The sequence below is a fragment of the Rhea americana genome, unplaced genomic scaffold, assembly GCF_003343005.1.
Source record: "Rhea americana isolate MKP2758 unplaced genomic scaffold, rheAme1 scaffold_2, whole genome shotgun sequence".
NCBI classification, from domain to species: domain Eukaryota; kingdom Metazoa; phylum Chordata; class Aves; order Rheiformes; family Rheidae; genus Rhea; species Rhea americana.
Genome location: NW_028186149.1, coordinates 16,331,773 through 16,346,669, shown reverse-complemented (window position 1 = coordinate 16,346,669; position 14,897 = coordinate 16,331,773). Strand labels below are relative to the sequence as shown.

The following is a 14,897-nucleotide window of genomic DNA, read 5'->3' as shown; positions in this document are numbered from 1 at the left end:
GTGTATGTGATGTGAAATTTTGTCATTGCAATTTCTCTTCTAGTTCTGATCACTTTAAAATACCTATTTTAGGTTTGCCAGAACCAAAAAGAGATGCTATATTCCAAGGTCTGAGAATGGATCAAGGATTCTACACATCTAAAGACTTTCTACCTTTGGTAGCAATGGCAAGTAAACCAGGTGTGTGATATGTTGTCATTGTAATCATGTTCAGTAAGTCATTAGCATTTCTTGATATGTCAAAATRCCAACTGGTCATACAGCAGCACATTGAACTGTGAAACACCTCCCAAGGAATAGGTCTTAGGCAGGATTTTCTCCTRGTGACCTGCAACCTAATGAGAGTGGTTAGGATGGTCAAACACAGGGACTGTAAAGTAAATAAAGAAACATTATACACGTGGCATTTTATTACCCTGTTAAGTTACATTTGTTAAGTTAAATTCAGAAGGTGCCATAAGCTTCTTATTTGTGTAAATCTTTTTCTCTTGATATAAGTAACACATAGTAAAAATAAGGTGGTCTTGAAATGATCTGATATTGAAGAAGGTGTTGCCAAACCCTGTAAGCGGATGCTTTGTATGTTACAACGGATTTTACCTGTAGCATGTTGATCCTAAATCAGTCATGCTGCACGTTTTGCAGACACGTTTAAATAAGCATTAGTGCCTTACCTAAAGAACCTAGTTTAAGGACTCAGTACAACAGTAGTATGCTAGGGGTTAATAAGACAGCACTCAGTTCACAGGCATGAAATATAATCTTGTTTTTTGCTTTTATGTCTTTGCTTCGAGTGCAGAGGTAACCGAGTTTGCTCTGCAAGTTTAGGTGTTTTTGGTGGACCTGAATGGACTACACTATACTCACAGTCTAGATTCCCCAAAGTAGTAATAAAATATAATTCAGTCTACAGTTTTCTGGACACACAGTGCAGTATGTAGTACTGCACATGTGACTACATATTTAAGCATGTATGCACCTTTTTTGTCTACAAACTGGATTTCTTTGGACCATTTGGAAACTTTASCTTCAAATAGGGCTGTCTACTTATTTAGTAGACTTTCCACAAACAGCACCTTAAAGAATTTGTCTTATGGCAAATTAATTATTCTGCAAATAAAAGTAAAGTTTAGTAYCCCCTTTTATACAAAATATTTAGAAAGGGAAAAATCTATCCATTCTGCATCCCATCTGTCCTGTCTTTGCTGTTTTGATCTAATAGTTTATTTTTGWCTGTTTTTGTGAGCTTAAATGAGTTGAGAGGAAAGGTCATCTTGAAGAAAGAGATGTCTAAAAAGAAACAGATTGAGAATCTGCACAATAGAACATTTGTTGATTAACCAAGAAAAAATAAATCCACCAAAACAATTGCCCTTATTTGACTAAAAATACTTTATAGAATTCTGTACAAACATGTAGAACTCATGTACTGTTAGCTGCCTGCCAAAGTATCTACAGTACTGGGATCCTCATCTTTGAAATTGTTGCAAAGTTGTCCTCTCTRTTTGCCAGGATATATAATGATATTTTATATATTATGTCTACAATGAAAAAAATGAAGAACTGTGAAGAAATCCCCTTTTCTGACCGACAGTAATAGACACTAGGAAAATTAAGTTAACAGACAAGAGAAACACTGACATCGAAAAGAGATCTATCTGTAGCTCTAGCCACCTCTCACTAGCTAAAGCACGGAGTTTTAAAGTAAAATATACTTATTCTATATTCTGATCTGTCCCACTACACCCTTAATGTTATGGTGACAGTTCTCTAAGCAGTCGACATATCCAAATATTCCCACACTTGTAAGATTCTACTGTTAAGTTTTGAGTCTGACTTGTTAATATGCTATCCTCCGAAAGTAGTTCCCRTTGCAAATATATAAATACTAATTTAACTGATGAGAGTCCATGTTATCTTTGGGTTATGTTTCAAATTCTTAAGTTTTGCTGCATCTTTCTAGTCCTGTGGAATTACTAGCAGAACTGAGACCTTAACTGCCAGGGGAGCCAAGAGCTAAGGCACACTGTTGGGACTGATCCTTCTGGGAAGTTTCATAAGGACACTCTGAGCTGCCACTCCCCTGCTGCACTTACTCATTTTCCATTGCTCAATATACAGTTTTTGTGGAGGATTAAGTTCATTAAAGGCAAGGTATAGAAAAAAGTTTAGAGAGAGCGTACTTTAGAATAGAAGCCGATTGAGCAAACAGTGCATATTGGAAAGTGATAGCATTTCCATATATGAAGCATTTGACAAACGGAGAGAGGAACTGTGTAGCAGGATGTCCTTTTTCCCTCYGTTTATAAGTCTGAATTTAAGGTGTTGTATCCTTGAATTAGATGGATAGTGGGGCTTTTCTACAATTGCATTTGAAAATCTGCTGCTATATRACAGGATGCTGAGTTCCAGTGCAGCGATTATGTGGTCAGCTTAACCCCTCATGACTGAAATTATTGCAGGCTCATTGAGAACATACCTTTACAGTGTTTATGGTATCATTTTTAAAATTGCAATGATTTGTCTAATCAAAAGTTGTGTTTAAACTGATGATGAAGTGCAATCAAGTACATGCAGTACACAGTTCACTTTTTTGTAAGAATTTCTTGTATAAGTGAATCATTGGATGGAGGCTCTGGATAACAAACACTTAATGTAATCATTCTCTCAATGTCACTTTTTTGCAAACAGTTTGTAGAAAACCACTATAGATTAAATGCTTTCTCCCCTTGGAATATCTAGGAATTACAATAATATTCTTTTTGCATCATATTCTGCTGTCATAGGGAGTAGCTTCTGAGAACCATGTATTCCTCGAATAGCGTCAATGCCTTGTAGAGAAGTGTGGCTGAGGAACAAAGTTTGAGAAATCATTACACAAAGCTTTCAGCATCTCAAAAGTTTTTTTTAACAGAATTATGAAGTATTATTCTTTATACTTTATTAAAATATGTACTTTTTTAACTGGGAGAGAAATGAATRAGGCTAATGTCAACCTGACAGGACCTGCAGTCTTACGAATGTGTTGTAGTTTGTGTCCTTCCAGGATAGACAGGTGCTGCATCTTAACGATCCAGATTATGAAATTATGTATATGAGTGTATCTTAAAAATGGGAATAAAACTGTCTTTCAGTGAAGCAGAATAATTTGATAGTGACACTTGGGAGTTGTCAGGTAGAAATGGTTTCTCTACTTGAAAATGGGGTTTTCCTTTCATCTTTCAGGGATGTGCGCCTGTCACTCTCCGTTGCCATCAATACGTGGAACTGTGGTTGTACTTGGGGCAGGAGACACTGCTTTTGACTGTGCAACGTCTGCCTTACGCTGTGGAGCTCGCCGCGTATTTGTGGTATTCAGAAAGGGATTCACTAACATCAGGGCTGTCCCAGAAGAGGTAAAATTGAATAATAGCACATATGAGAGGAAATRTTGATTGTTGTTGTTCTTATTTTTGTAGGGCTGAAAACTGTTCTCTTTAAGTACCTAAAAGATATCTACTCAAAGGTATTTTTTAATAAAACTGATTTTAAAATGTATAAATGCTTATTAAAGGGCTAAGGGTCACTTTTGTCTCTATATAAATCATTTTTATCTACTGTACATGTGCCATTACCTGTAAAGTTAGTGATGCACTGCACCTGCATGCGGGGGTGGGGGGTAGAATTTCCTGTAAATTAGAAAATATGATAAAATTATTAAACTCTTGGAAGAACTCCAGAAATCAAACATCTCCAAACTGAAGCAGCCGTAAGAGCGCTGTGTGCTTCAGGTCACACTTAGGCCCTAGAATGATATCTTCTGGCTACTATATAATGAATGTCAGTGATCCTATCCTAATTGGCTTAGGAATCTATAAAGTTTTTAAGGAAATTACTTAGAATGATTTTGGTTTGGATTTGCCAGTGGAAATGAAGYAATGCCAACCATCACAGATTTCAGTGTTTGATTTGATTTTTAATTTGGCTTTGCACTTCGGCATTTATCAGTAAGTCTGCACATTTTGAAACTGTCTTAGCCTTTTCAATATATCTCTATTATTACAAAAGTTCCTTTAGTTGTTTTTTTTTCCTCATTTTGGCGGTACAAGGGGGATGGAAAAGCTTAAACAGGAACAGAAGATCTCTGGATGCATAATTTACTTCAGTCTCTGTTGCCCTTCAGAATTGTAGACACAAATAATGAGGTTATGGAGGCCATTGCAATGAAGAGACTTGTGTGCTTTTCAGATTCTTGCTAATTAAGAGTCGGTCATTGCTGTGTACCCAAGTCTTTGTTAGCAGCCTGTGTCAATYCCTAAAAGCCACTGACGCACCTACTTACCAAATCACACAATGGCCTTAGAAGTCATAAAGTCAGAACTGCTTGAACTGATAATGACCATGCAAGGGTGATGTCAGGCAGGATATGACGTGTGCAGAAATTGTATTTGTCGCATAAACATACACAATCAAATCCTGAAGACTTTGCTTCAGCAAAATGCTGCTTGATTTCAGTAGGAGTTTYACCACAGCAGGGATTCAGAAAATCTGAAGTCTGAATTGTCACTCAAAAGATTGTTTTTAACACGTGGTTTTCAATATATTGTAACAAACCCATCTTAAAATCGTGGGGAACGTCAATTTAGTCGTGTGTTTAATTTGTGTTTTTAAAGAAGCCCAGTGCTAAGATGGTTACCTAAGGTTACTCTTTTGCCCTCAAAGGAGTTACATGCATTCAAAGTAACAGGGAATGATAAGAAAAAATATATCAGAAAAATATTTCCTTTGCAAATMTACTTGGTGTTGCTGTCTAGAAGCGATTGATTCAACAGCACCAGAGGCTCTGAAATTGGTGTTAAGATGACTATCTGTATGTCGTAGACATATGTCTTCTACAAAATAAGAATGTATGGTAGCATCAGGAGTCAAAACTCATCATGAACACAGAAAAATATTTCTTTTTTTATTACTTTTATTCTATAGATGGAACTTGCAAAAGAAGAGAAGTGTGAATTTCTGCCTTTCCTCTCCCCTCGGAAAGTGGTACTTAGAGGTGAACAAATTGTTGCTATGGAGTTTGTTCGAACKGAACAAGACAAAGATGGAAATTGGAAAGAAGATGAGGATCAGGTTGTCCGTCTGAAAGCTGATGTGGTGATCAGTGCCTTTGGTTCAGTTTTAAGTGACACTAAAGGTAATGCTGACCAGTACATTCTGAAACTGCTGATTTTTATTTTAGCTGCAGCCATTTCCAACTTGGAGACCTAAGTATTTTATTGTAAAATTGTCAAGGAAAAAATATTTGCTTGACTTTCCTAAGAGTTGCCTTTAGACATATGTGTATAAAGGAATTTCGTAATGTGCAAAAACTGCTAGTTATCTGAAGCTAATAGCAAATTATAAGTTGTCCATCATCAGAGTTCTGAAATTTTTTAGTAACCCAGTTTTCAGGAAGTATAGAGCTGCTTTTTGAGGAGTCCCTTTAAGCTCTTTCAGCATCAAGGAGAATCTGAAATTCTGAGTGACAATTTTCTATTTAAAACTTGCTTGTAAAAGATGTTCAGCTGTTGTACCATATTTCTTTTTGCCAACATCTTACAAACTCTTATTCCTTCTAAATGACGCTGCTATTGAATTAATTAATGTACTGTATTTCACCTGCCAGAGCAGGTTACTCTCCAGAGGTAACATAATGTGGCATCACTAGTTGCTGAACATGTCCCTGTCATAGCATGTAAAGTACATGCCGTGACTCTAGGGAAACCCCATAATCAGGCTGGAGAGCTGACATCTCAAAAGCATGCCAGGATCTGCAGGACTGGAGTGCGTCAGCTGCGCTGATTATTACTAAACAAAGATGAAAAGTAAGTTCTGTCAAGGATAAAAGTAAACAAAAGATGACARCATTTAGAAACAAAGGTACAATAACAACAGCAAAAAAACCTCCTAATAAAACATGTTCACGTTTTTTGATTCTCAGGTTCTGCCCCAGTCAGGCAGCAGGCTGAGGGGCAATTCCTGCCTTTTTGGCAGTTTTGTGAAATGCGTCTTCTTGAGATTACACAGCTTGTGACTGTTGGTCGTATTCACAGAAACTTCTTTGTCCTTTAGTTATACCTCATAAAGCAAAACTAAGGGTCTGATTTACAAAGCAATTCTGTTTCCCGAATCTCACCATATAGAGCAGGAACTCAGATTAAAGGTGTAGTTGCTCAGTATATATCTTGTTTTCCTCCCAATGTAAATGGGATATCAAAGAATGATCCTAGGGATTTATTCTAGTCTCACTAATTAACTTTAGAGAAACTCATTATACTGCAACTTTAATCTAAACTGTGAAATCTTTTTTGCCTATTGAATTAAGCAAGAATTAAGACGGAATCATTATTCTGGTTTAGCTGATCACGAATTTTTTATACATAGGCAGRTTGACTGTGGCTTCTGTTCTGTATACAGCATTTGTTGCATTCACCTGTGCTTGTCTCACCCTGTCTCATTATTTATTCTACTTTACAAGCTTAAAAACTAACAGTTACATCCTTCTATAGTAAAGATACAGAAATTGGCACATAGATGGCATTTCAGAGACTTAAGGTTTACAGGTGTAACAGAAAGAAAACTTAAGAACGCGAGTACAACTAAGAACATGAGTAGAACTGAGCAGAGCTCAGTCTGTGTTTYCCCCCTCTGACACTAGGTTAGATTTAAAGAGTTTGGGCACATACATTGAAGGTACTTGAAAGTAAAAACCACTGACTCAGCAGAAGGCAGAATGACTTAAAATAAATAGCTCCTCAGTCTGGAGAGGCTCATCAAGGTTAGGTTCTGAAAGCCTTAGTAATCCATGTGCTATCCTCTCCAGGGTGCAGTCATGCCAACGAGTTATTCCATGACGTGTTGCCATGGTTCTTTGGGCATAAATGCTCTGATACAGGACCTGGCAGGTAACRTATACCTCCCACTTCTCAGAATGCTGAGATCACAGGTAAATTTGGTGATCAGACACTGTTTCTGCCAGCCCAAATGGAATTTCAGAAATTTATAACATAATGTGGCTTTGTGAATCTTTTCAGTCAAGGAAAATAATAAATCTGTAATAATCTAAGCAAAGTCTAGCAATGTTTGTGGACATATATCAGGCACATAAAATCTGTGACTTCTCACAACTACATTTTCTGTACATGTGTTTTAAATGAAGGTTAATATATTTTCTAGTGTTTTCTATAAGTTTCTGACTTAATAAAAAGATAAAACACTATTAATGGAGATAAATTGTAGGTCCCTCTGAAGAATCTTAGGATAGAGGAATCTGAATGAGCTGCTCAGTACTTCCTGTTCATCARTCCCCTGTTTTATGAACTTAGGACATCAGACAGCCATGAGAATAGTCTAAACTCTCTACTACAGTAAAGAAGAAGGATCAAAATTATTTCTTGAGGAATATGTGAAGTTCATTCCAGAAGCATTCCTGTTTTGAGTATATTACTGTTGTGTTTTGATTGCTTCCTGCAGCCTAGGCATTTGTGTAGACCCCAGCTGCACCCAGGTACTTGCAGTGCTAATTGCTCAGTGCTAGCTCCTGTTGTGCAGTTTTCTCAGGCTCTAAAGGTAGAGAARGAGCAGCTGGGACTCTCCAGCAGACACCCATTGAACTTGGAGATGCCTTGATGTATAAAGAGTCTGGTATCTATGTTGCTGATGCCTCATGGTTCAGTTTAAACCCCAGGAATCAGAGAGAAGAGATTTTTTTTTTAATCTTTAATAGATTGATGAGTAACTCCATTATTGGAGTTGACTTGAATGAGAATTTTAAAAAGTTTTATTTTTTTCTAAACCCTCCATGTAGAAGTCTTTGGGAAGATTTTCTAAAACCTCAGTGGTAAATCAAATACTAGCCTATCTAATCAGCATGTTTTGTTGAGATTCATAGGCCCTATGGTGAAGGAGTAGCTCTGCTTTCTCCTACATTACAAACTGCTTCAGCTAAAAGTTTGAACTTACTGTGTTGCTTAGTCCTGATACTGTGCAGTCTTGCACATTTTGGTACTCATTCATCTACTAAATTGGCTTGTTACAAGTTTTTCTATAGGAACATAAAATGGGAGGGGAACAAAATCTTAGAACATTTACATTAAGGATCATTTACCTTGCAGCTGAGCATCACACTTCAGTTTCACACTGTACGGAAGTACAGTGGCCAACATAGTGGAACTATGTTGCAATAGCAATCAAAATATAAAGGAAAAAAGTACAAGAGATGTAGACATTTGTTTTGTAAATTGCAAAAATAAAAAGGAACTAAAGTAGAAATAAAGTGCTTCTTTTGAGCAGCCCATTTTGGTTGCTTTTAAATCTTTATTTTTTGAGTAAGATGTTCTAATGAAAGTGAAATTCATTTTGCACCAATGAGCTAGATTATAACCAAATCTCTGGTCTATCTCAGCATACATAACAGAAAGAAATGGAAAAAAAAAAAAAAAACCCAAAGCATCTTATATTTCCGTTGTTTTTTTTTTTTTTTAAGGGAAGAACAAAATTTTCTATTCAAGAAGTGGAGATACTCAGAACTTGACTGGACAAGGCCCTGAGCAACTTGGTCTAACTTTGAACTTGGTTTGACTGATGTTGCCCCTGTTTTCAGGTGGAGGGGTGCAGAGATTTAAAAGGACTCTGTTAAAAATTTTTTTAAGCCCTTTGAGAGGGAGGAGGACTAGGTGACTTCCAGAGGACCCTTCCAGCTTGAGTTTTTCTTTGACAGTGACTGCAGTTCAGGCTGATTATACATGTTAATTGTATGCACAAAGAGCTCTATCAWTTGACCTGATTCATAAGGCACCTCTGGGAACTGAGAATACAATATTGGTATGGGCTAGGCTAGCAGGATTTGTCCTGTTTGTTATAAATATTGTTAAATGCTGATGTTATTGATGTAAGAATTAAAAAACAAAAACAAAACAAACTATGAGAACATTTCAAATAAGACCTTAGCCCCAATTCAGAAAGTCTTCAGTACAGCCTTGACACACTGCTGTCTTAAGCAGAAGTGGACCATAGATTAGAAAGCTATTTTCAGTCTATTATTCTCATTAGGATGCTTCTTATTCTTGCATAGTAAGTATTAAATTTGCAGCTGAGGTTCCTTACACTCACAGTAGGTATTTAGTCTTTTTTTTTTGTTCTATTAAAATAAAATGTTAATTATGTTTTTAAGCAACAGTTCTATAAGTATTCATCCTCCCATTGGGAATCATATAAATGCATCATTAATTACAAAAAAATCAGTTTTCCTAAGTCCATTTTATGCTCAGGATGTTGTTAATAGGGCAGGAAAGTTGCTCTCTAGATGACTTGAAATAAATTAGCCCTTTACTGAAACCAGTAAAAAAATCAAATTGTTTAAATCAAACTACTGAAGACAGAGGAAGAGAAAGGTTTTGCTTGTTGCTGAAAAATAAAGATTTTGCAAGCACAAGCTGCTTTTTTTGTTGTGTAGCTTACCAAAGCCTTCAAGCCGTTGTAACTGACCTACATAAGCAGCTGCAGGAAAACTTTGTACCTTCCCTCATCTTCTTGCTCTTTTTTTTGGGGTTTGTGATTATGAAATACCAAAACATGTACTTACACCATTCCAAACTGCAGTACCCAACACACACAAAYGTAATTTTGTGTATTCCCTGGCACTGCGTGGATGCAGCCTCAACATCCTATTTAAAACCAGAGCAGCTGGTTTTAAGTCTGATCTTTGGATAGCCTGTCTCTTACATAATTTTCCTGAGAAACAAAAGGGAAACACATTGTTGGACTGCAAAAAATTGTATTGTTGCTTTGTTCTGACTTTATTTATTTTTGTGTATTTCTGAGGAGAACCTGGACTTCCCATGAAGAAGTCATGAAAAAATGGTACACTTGTCCAAAACACACTGCAAAACTAATGCAGCATAGAAGATGGGCAATGTAAGTTTAGCTCAAAACTCTGTTTAGTGGGCAGCAGTAAGGAGGAACCACTCCCACGTTCCAGAGCGCTGGTGAATCTTAGCATGAAAACGTCTGTTTGGTTTTCCTTAAGAGATGAAAAGGGGGAATGCCAAAAATGAGCAAAATATATTCTTAAATTTTTGTAGTACATAACTGTTGCATAGTAACTGAACMGCAAAATTTTATTTCACGTTTTTGGGATTCGATCTTAACTTCTGGTATCTTCCTTTGACTTTCACGATGGCTGTCATCTTGCTTGGGAACTGCAGCAGCCAAATCTTATTGGAGTGCAACTAACCCGTAGTGTAGTTCTGTGTAGCGCAAAGATGAATTTTGCCCAAGTAGTTAACGATTTTATTATTTAGCCCGCTCCTAGATTATTTTTATTTCTGTGGGTTCGGAAAGAACTTGCTCGGRAAAGGCGAAGAGCCTGCAGATCTCTGACCTTGTAAGTGTAAAAGATGTTAATATTTATTGTATGAATACAGAATTTCAAGCGATGTGGAGGCCAGTGAACCTGCCGAGAGCACTGAGCTTCTTTACGCAGCCTCGTCAGACAGCCAGATTACTTCAGCCTCAGATCGCCGGGGCCTTGACCGGTGAAGCGGGGAGGGTGGGAAGCAGAGCTGCGGCTGTGCGGCACCGGCCGGGGATGCCCGCCAGGATCACCTGGTGTCTCCCTGGTAGCACAGCGTCTGCTTCTCACCCACAGCATAGACTTTTAGCCATCAGATTTCTTTTTGATCATTACATAGCTGCAATTTATATAGATTCAGCAGATTCCTACTGAACTAGGTAGGAGTTTTCCTGCTGAGTCAYCGGGAGTAGGATTTTTCACCAGAAATAGCTTTGCTGAATGAGTTTGAGTGCAACAGTTGCAGGGCCTGCAACGATCACCAGCTCCCCAAATCCCCGGGTGGTTTCATCGTCGCTCCTAYGGCCACTTCCACGCGAAGCAGAGATTTTGCTCGTTACCCGACAGGCGCTGGTACGTGTTTACTCGGCGCCGGCAGGCGCTGAATCCGCAGCGTGCGGTTTGGAGGCAGCCGTCGGCGGGGCCTCCCTCCGCGCCGGGGCAGCCGCTTTGGCAGCCGGCTCGGCCCGGCCCGGCCTGGCCCGGCCCGGCGCGGCGCGGGGCGGAGGCCGGTGGCGCAGGATGGCGCCCGCCTGGCTCGCGGGCGCGCTCAGCAGCGACGGCGCTGTGCCCGTGGAAGCCGTGGCTGTGCGGGGGACGCTTCCATGCTTTACTGGGGTTTTCTTCCCTGAAGTAACGCTACTATTCGCTGTAAAAGAAGTCTGTAAGATGGATGTCAAAAATAACATTAATGAGCTACTAAAGCCAAAATTACAGGAACTTATGAAATTGGTTAAACATAAAAACCATTAAACTGTTTATTGAAGCTTCACAGATATACTGCAGTTAATGAGCATTTCTGCTATTTAAATAAGCCCAAATTGAACGCACATTACATGGATACATAATTAGTCATGGCAGTCAAACACACACAGACTCACTGTTAAAGCTTTATTTGAGGAATCTTTTCCATTTGATTTGTTTTGTTAATTAAAATATTTTTTCTGTATTCACTTATATTTTAATATTGTTTTTGCAAGTGCTGTAATTTGCTGCTGCTTTCCGTTTGTGTTTATTTGCTCTGTGAAGATAGCAAATGTGGAATATATATTCARTAGTGTTGCTTTTCTTTGTTGTTTTTTGTGTTAGCATCACTTGATAGCGTTAGAATAATTTGATTGTATGTTGTCTTTCATCCAAAAGAATTCTTTCAAATTATATGTACTATCTCATCAGGATAGGGAGGAGAATGCAGCACAGCCACAGGGTTGTACTTTGAATTTTCAAGAGAAAAGCTGTATTAGTTTTAAACTTTAAAGTGTGTGAGGGTGCAGAGATTTAAAGGACTMTTTTTGTTAGCCCTATACTAAATCAAACACCAGCAAAAACACTGAGCATCCTGTTTGCATATTGTTCAGCGTCAAGCGGCTGGCAGTTTAGGGAGCTGATAGTCATGGTCACCTCCTTTTGGACTCAGATCTGGTGCTCAGAGTCTCTCTCACCCTTGAAGAGGCAGAAAAGATGCTCGGGTTGGTGAAGGTCTCTGTTCTCCCCTTCTGCCTACGGGCAGCCTGGGAAGAGATCCCTTCGGCCTCTCAGCTCCGCTGGATGCCAGACCCAAACTGTGAGGACATCAGTAATTCTTACAGAAGATGCTTTTATATCATGCTTTTATTTCTTCTTACCTTGGAGGTTATAAGAAAGGCAGAAGGAAATAGCCTCTGGATGCCACGTTGACCTTGCMCCAAGGGAAATGTTCGTGGCAAACGAATCCCCAGTCCCTGAGGAGATGTTTCAAGTGGAGTATGTTGGGCATTCTTTGTGCTCGAAAACCTTTCGGTAGAATTATGTCTGGACAGCTATTTTAGCACGAAACAAAGTTTGAGATAGATTTGGGGACTGTAGTAGATGCGGGATACCAGAAGTAATACCTTGTTTTTCCACAAAATTAAATTTAGTTAAAAGTTTCAGTTTTACGTTATTTTGTCCGAAAAACTACACTTGCAATAGCATGTTGCCCTCTAATACCTTTCTTTACCTTGGTTCAGTACTGTCTGAGAGAAACAAAAGTCATTTATTAAATCCCCAAGAGCAAACCCTGCATCACCGAGTTTTCACTTGGGGGGTTTCCAAACATGTCTTTACAAGCCTATATGTATTTAGCTTGTGAGAACTGTCTAGACCACATGCTGGGATGGTACCACTGCATGCAAAAAGTTATCCTATATACGACAAGTATAATGTGATCAAAAGCCTTCTTGAGGTGCAGCCTGAGATATGCAGAAAAGGTTAATGTATTGATTTATATATATATTACTGAAATATTCATAATAAAGCTACTATCAGCCAATATTAGCACTTTCCTTAAAAAACCCCCATTTCTTACATTTGAAAATGTCTTAATCTGAAGGTTGTGCTTCGTATGATCGTTCAGTAATTTAAGTATTTTTAAAGGAAACCAGTTCCTGAGTTTTCAATTCTATTACTAGGCAGATACTGTTGTTGCCAACGTAAGCTAAAACTSTGTGCAGGGTTGGGGGGTTATGCAAGTAGTAAGTCATGTAAATAGATTAAACACATGTGATGGTAAAAACCGCTACAGTCTTTCCCTTGCAAATAAGCAGCTAAACATGCATAGTATTTGTTTTCATTATATCTTTTCTATATATGAATTTCCTAACTCAAAGAGCTTTAAAATACTAACTTCCGGATGGCAGTTCAGCTGCTGCAGTGTCTGTGAATTTTAAGAGCGCTAATGATGTGGAGTTCTAGGTCCAAACCACCTTCTGCTATTCTGGATTTTGAACCAGTTGCAAAAACCACTTTGGATTTGAGTCCTGTGTTTATTTGTATGTGGATGGTGAGAGCGGGAGTGGGGGCGGGACAAGTAGGTGACAGTGTCTGCCTTTCCTTCCCATTTTGGTGTTTTACCGCTGATTCTGCACAGCCCTCCGCTTTGAGATACTCTTGTAATGTTTCATTTGGAGATGAAGGGAGAAGCAAAATGCCATCATGACGATATGCAAGAAAGATGTGTTTCGAGTTTGCTAAGATGCGTTGCAAGTTTGCGAGTTTGCTGTGTGCTTCAAGTTTGCTATGTGCGCGTGTGCGCGTTTGGACAGTACTGGGAGTTTGCCCYCGCGTTAGTGCGGGAGACACATTCTCGTCTTAGGCTGCGTATGTGACAGCACAACTACATCGGTTTAATTGACCTTGGCAATCTGCATCTGCTGGAGGTATGTCCCTGAGGGACACGGCAATGTTAAGCTGCATTTTATTCTAGAATCTTCTGTTCTTGTAGAGTTAAAGCTATATAAAAATGAATCATTTTGATACATTGCATAAGGTGTGCTAAAAATATTTTAAAATGTGATTGTCATTATGAAGCTACATTAAAGTGTTGTATGATTATAAAGGTAATTCTAATGTTAAAATTAAAAAGCAAACAATAAAGTAAAATTTTGCGTAATAAAAATCATTAATATAGCAGTAATATTACTTTTTTCTGAACACTTTGTTTGTATTTAATCCCATTTGTTTACTGCCATACAGTATAAAAAAATTTATTTATTTTTACATTTACATTCTTTTTGAGGACAGTATTAGCTCATGTGCAGAGTGCCTATAGATGCTGTCTTCTAACATGAAAAATGAAGCTCTATTAAGGAATGTTTTACAAGAATTTAGAAACTTCAGTGAAATAAAGATAGAAAAGATGCTGTTTTCTTGTAAGCATTTTATTTTGATTRTTGACTTTTTTCTGTGTTTTTATAATTTTATTTTTAATATTGGTAACAAGTTTCAAAGTGAGCCTTACTTTTAGRTTGTTCAGAATTTAAATATTAAGTCAGAATGTTTTTGACTTACTAAAATGTATCTTTTTCAGAATTACTTTTTGTTAAAACCAGCACACTTTGTCAAAGCCAAAATTTTGTTAGCATAACATTTTCCAGTGGGGAAAATRTTACATTTGAAAATTTTCTATCAGTTTTAATAATCACATGTCAAAAAGTAGCAGAGTATCATTTCTGCTGTGAGGGTTAATAAATACAGGAAGCAAATTCTAGTGATCTAAATGCATTTCAAGAAGTTATGTCAGAAACATTCTTTTTCAGTTTTAAACTTCAAAAGTATGATGTATATTAAGATTCACAAGAGTTTATGGTAGTTTACCCAAGAGAAAAATGCTTTGATATTGTAAGTGCAGTACAAAGCTGTGGGTGAAAGGAATTTAATTTTTCATTGTTAGTACTGTTCAGTAATAGGATTTTCAGAAGTGTTCACTATCAACTGGACTTTTCCCCTGGCAAATGAATAGTACCACTGAAAATGACTTTGTGAATTCCAGCTTCTGGGATGTACAGTTTGT

General features: G+C 37.8%; 1 protein-coding gene across 1 annotated transcript in view; it reads left to right on the top strand.

Annotated features, from left to right (window-relative positions):
* The window catches only part of DPYD (dihydropyrimidine dehydrogenase), a 343,995-nt gene that overhangs the window by 148,987 nt on the left and 180,111 nt on the right, over positions 1–14,897 (top strand). The window contains exons 9-11 of the mRNA XM_085303683.1: positions 73–180; positions 3,226–3,395; positions 4,963–5,173. Of these exons, the coding sequence (XP_085159809.1) occupies positions 73–180; positions 3,226–3,395; positions 4,963–5,173 (489 nt within the window). The remainder of the gene's footprint in view (positions 1–72; positions 181–3,225; positions 3,396–4,962; positions 5,174–14,897) is intronic.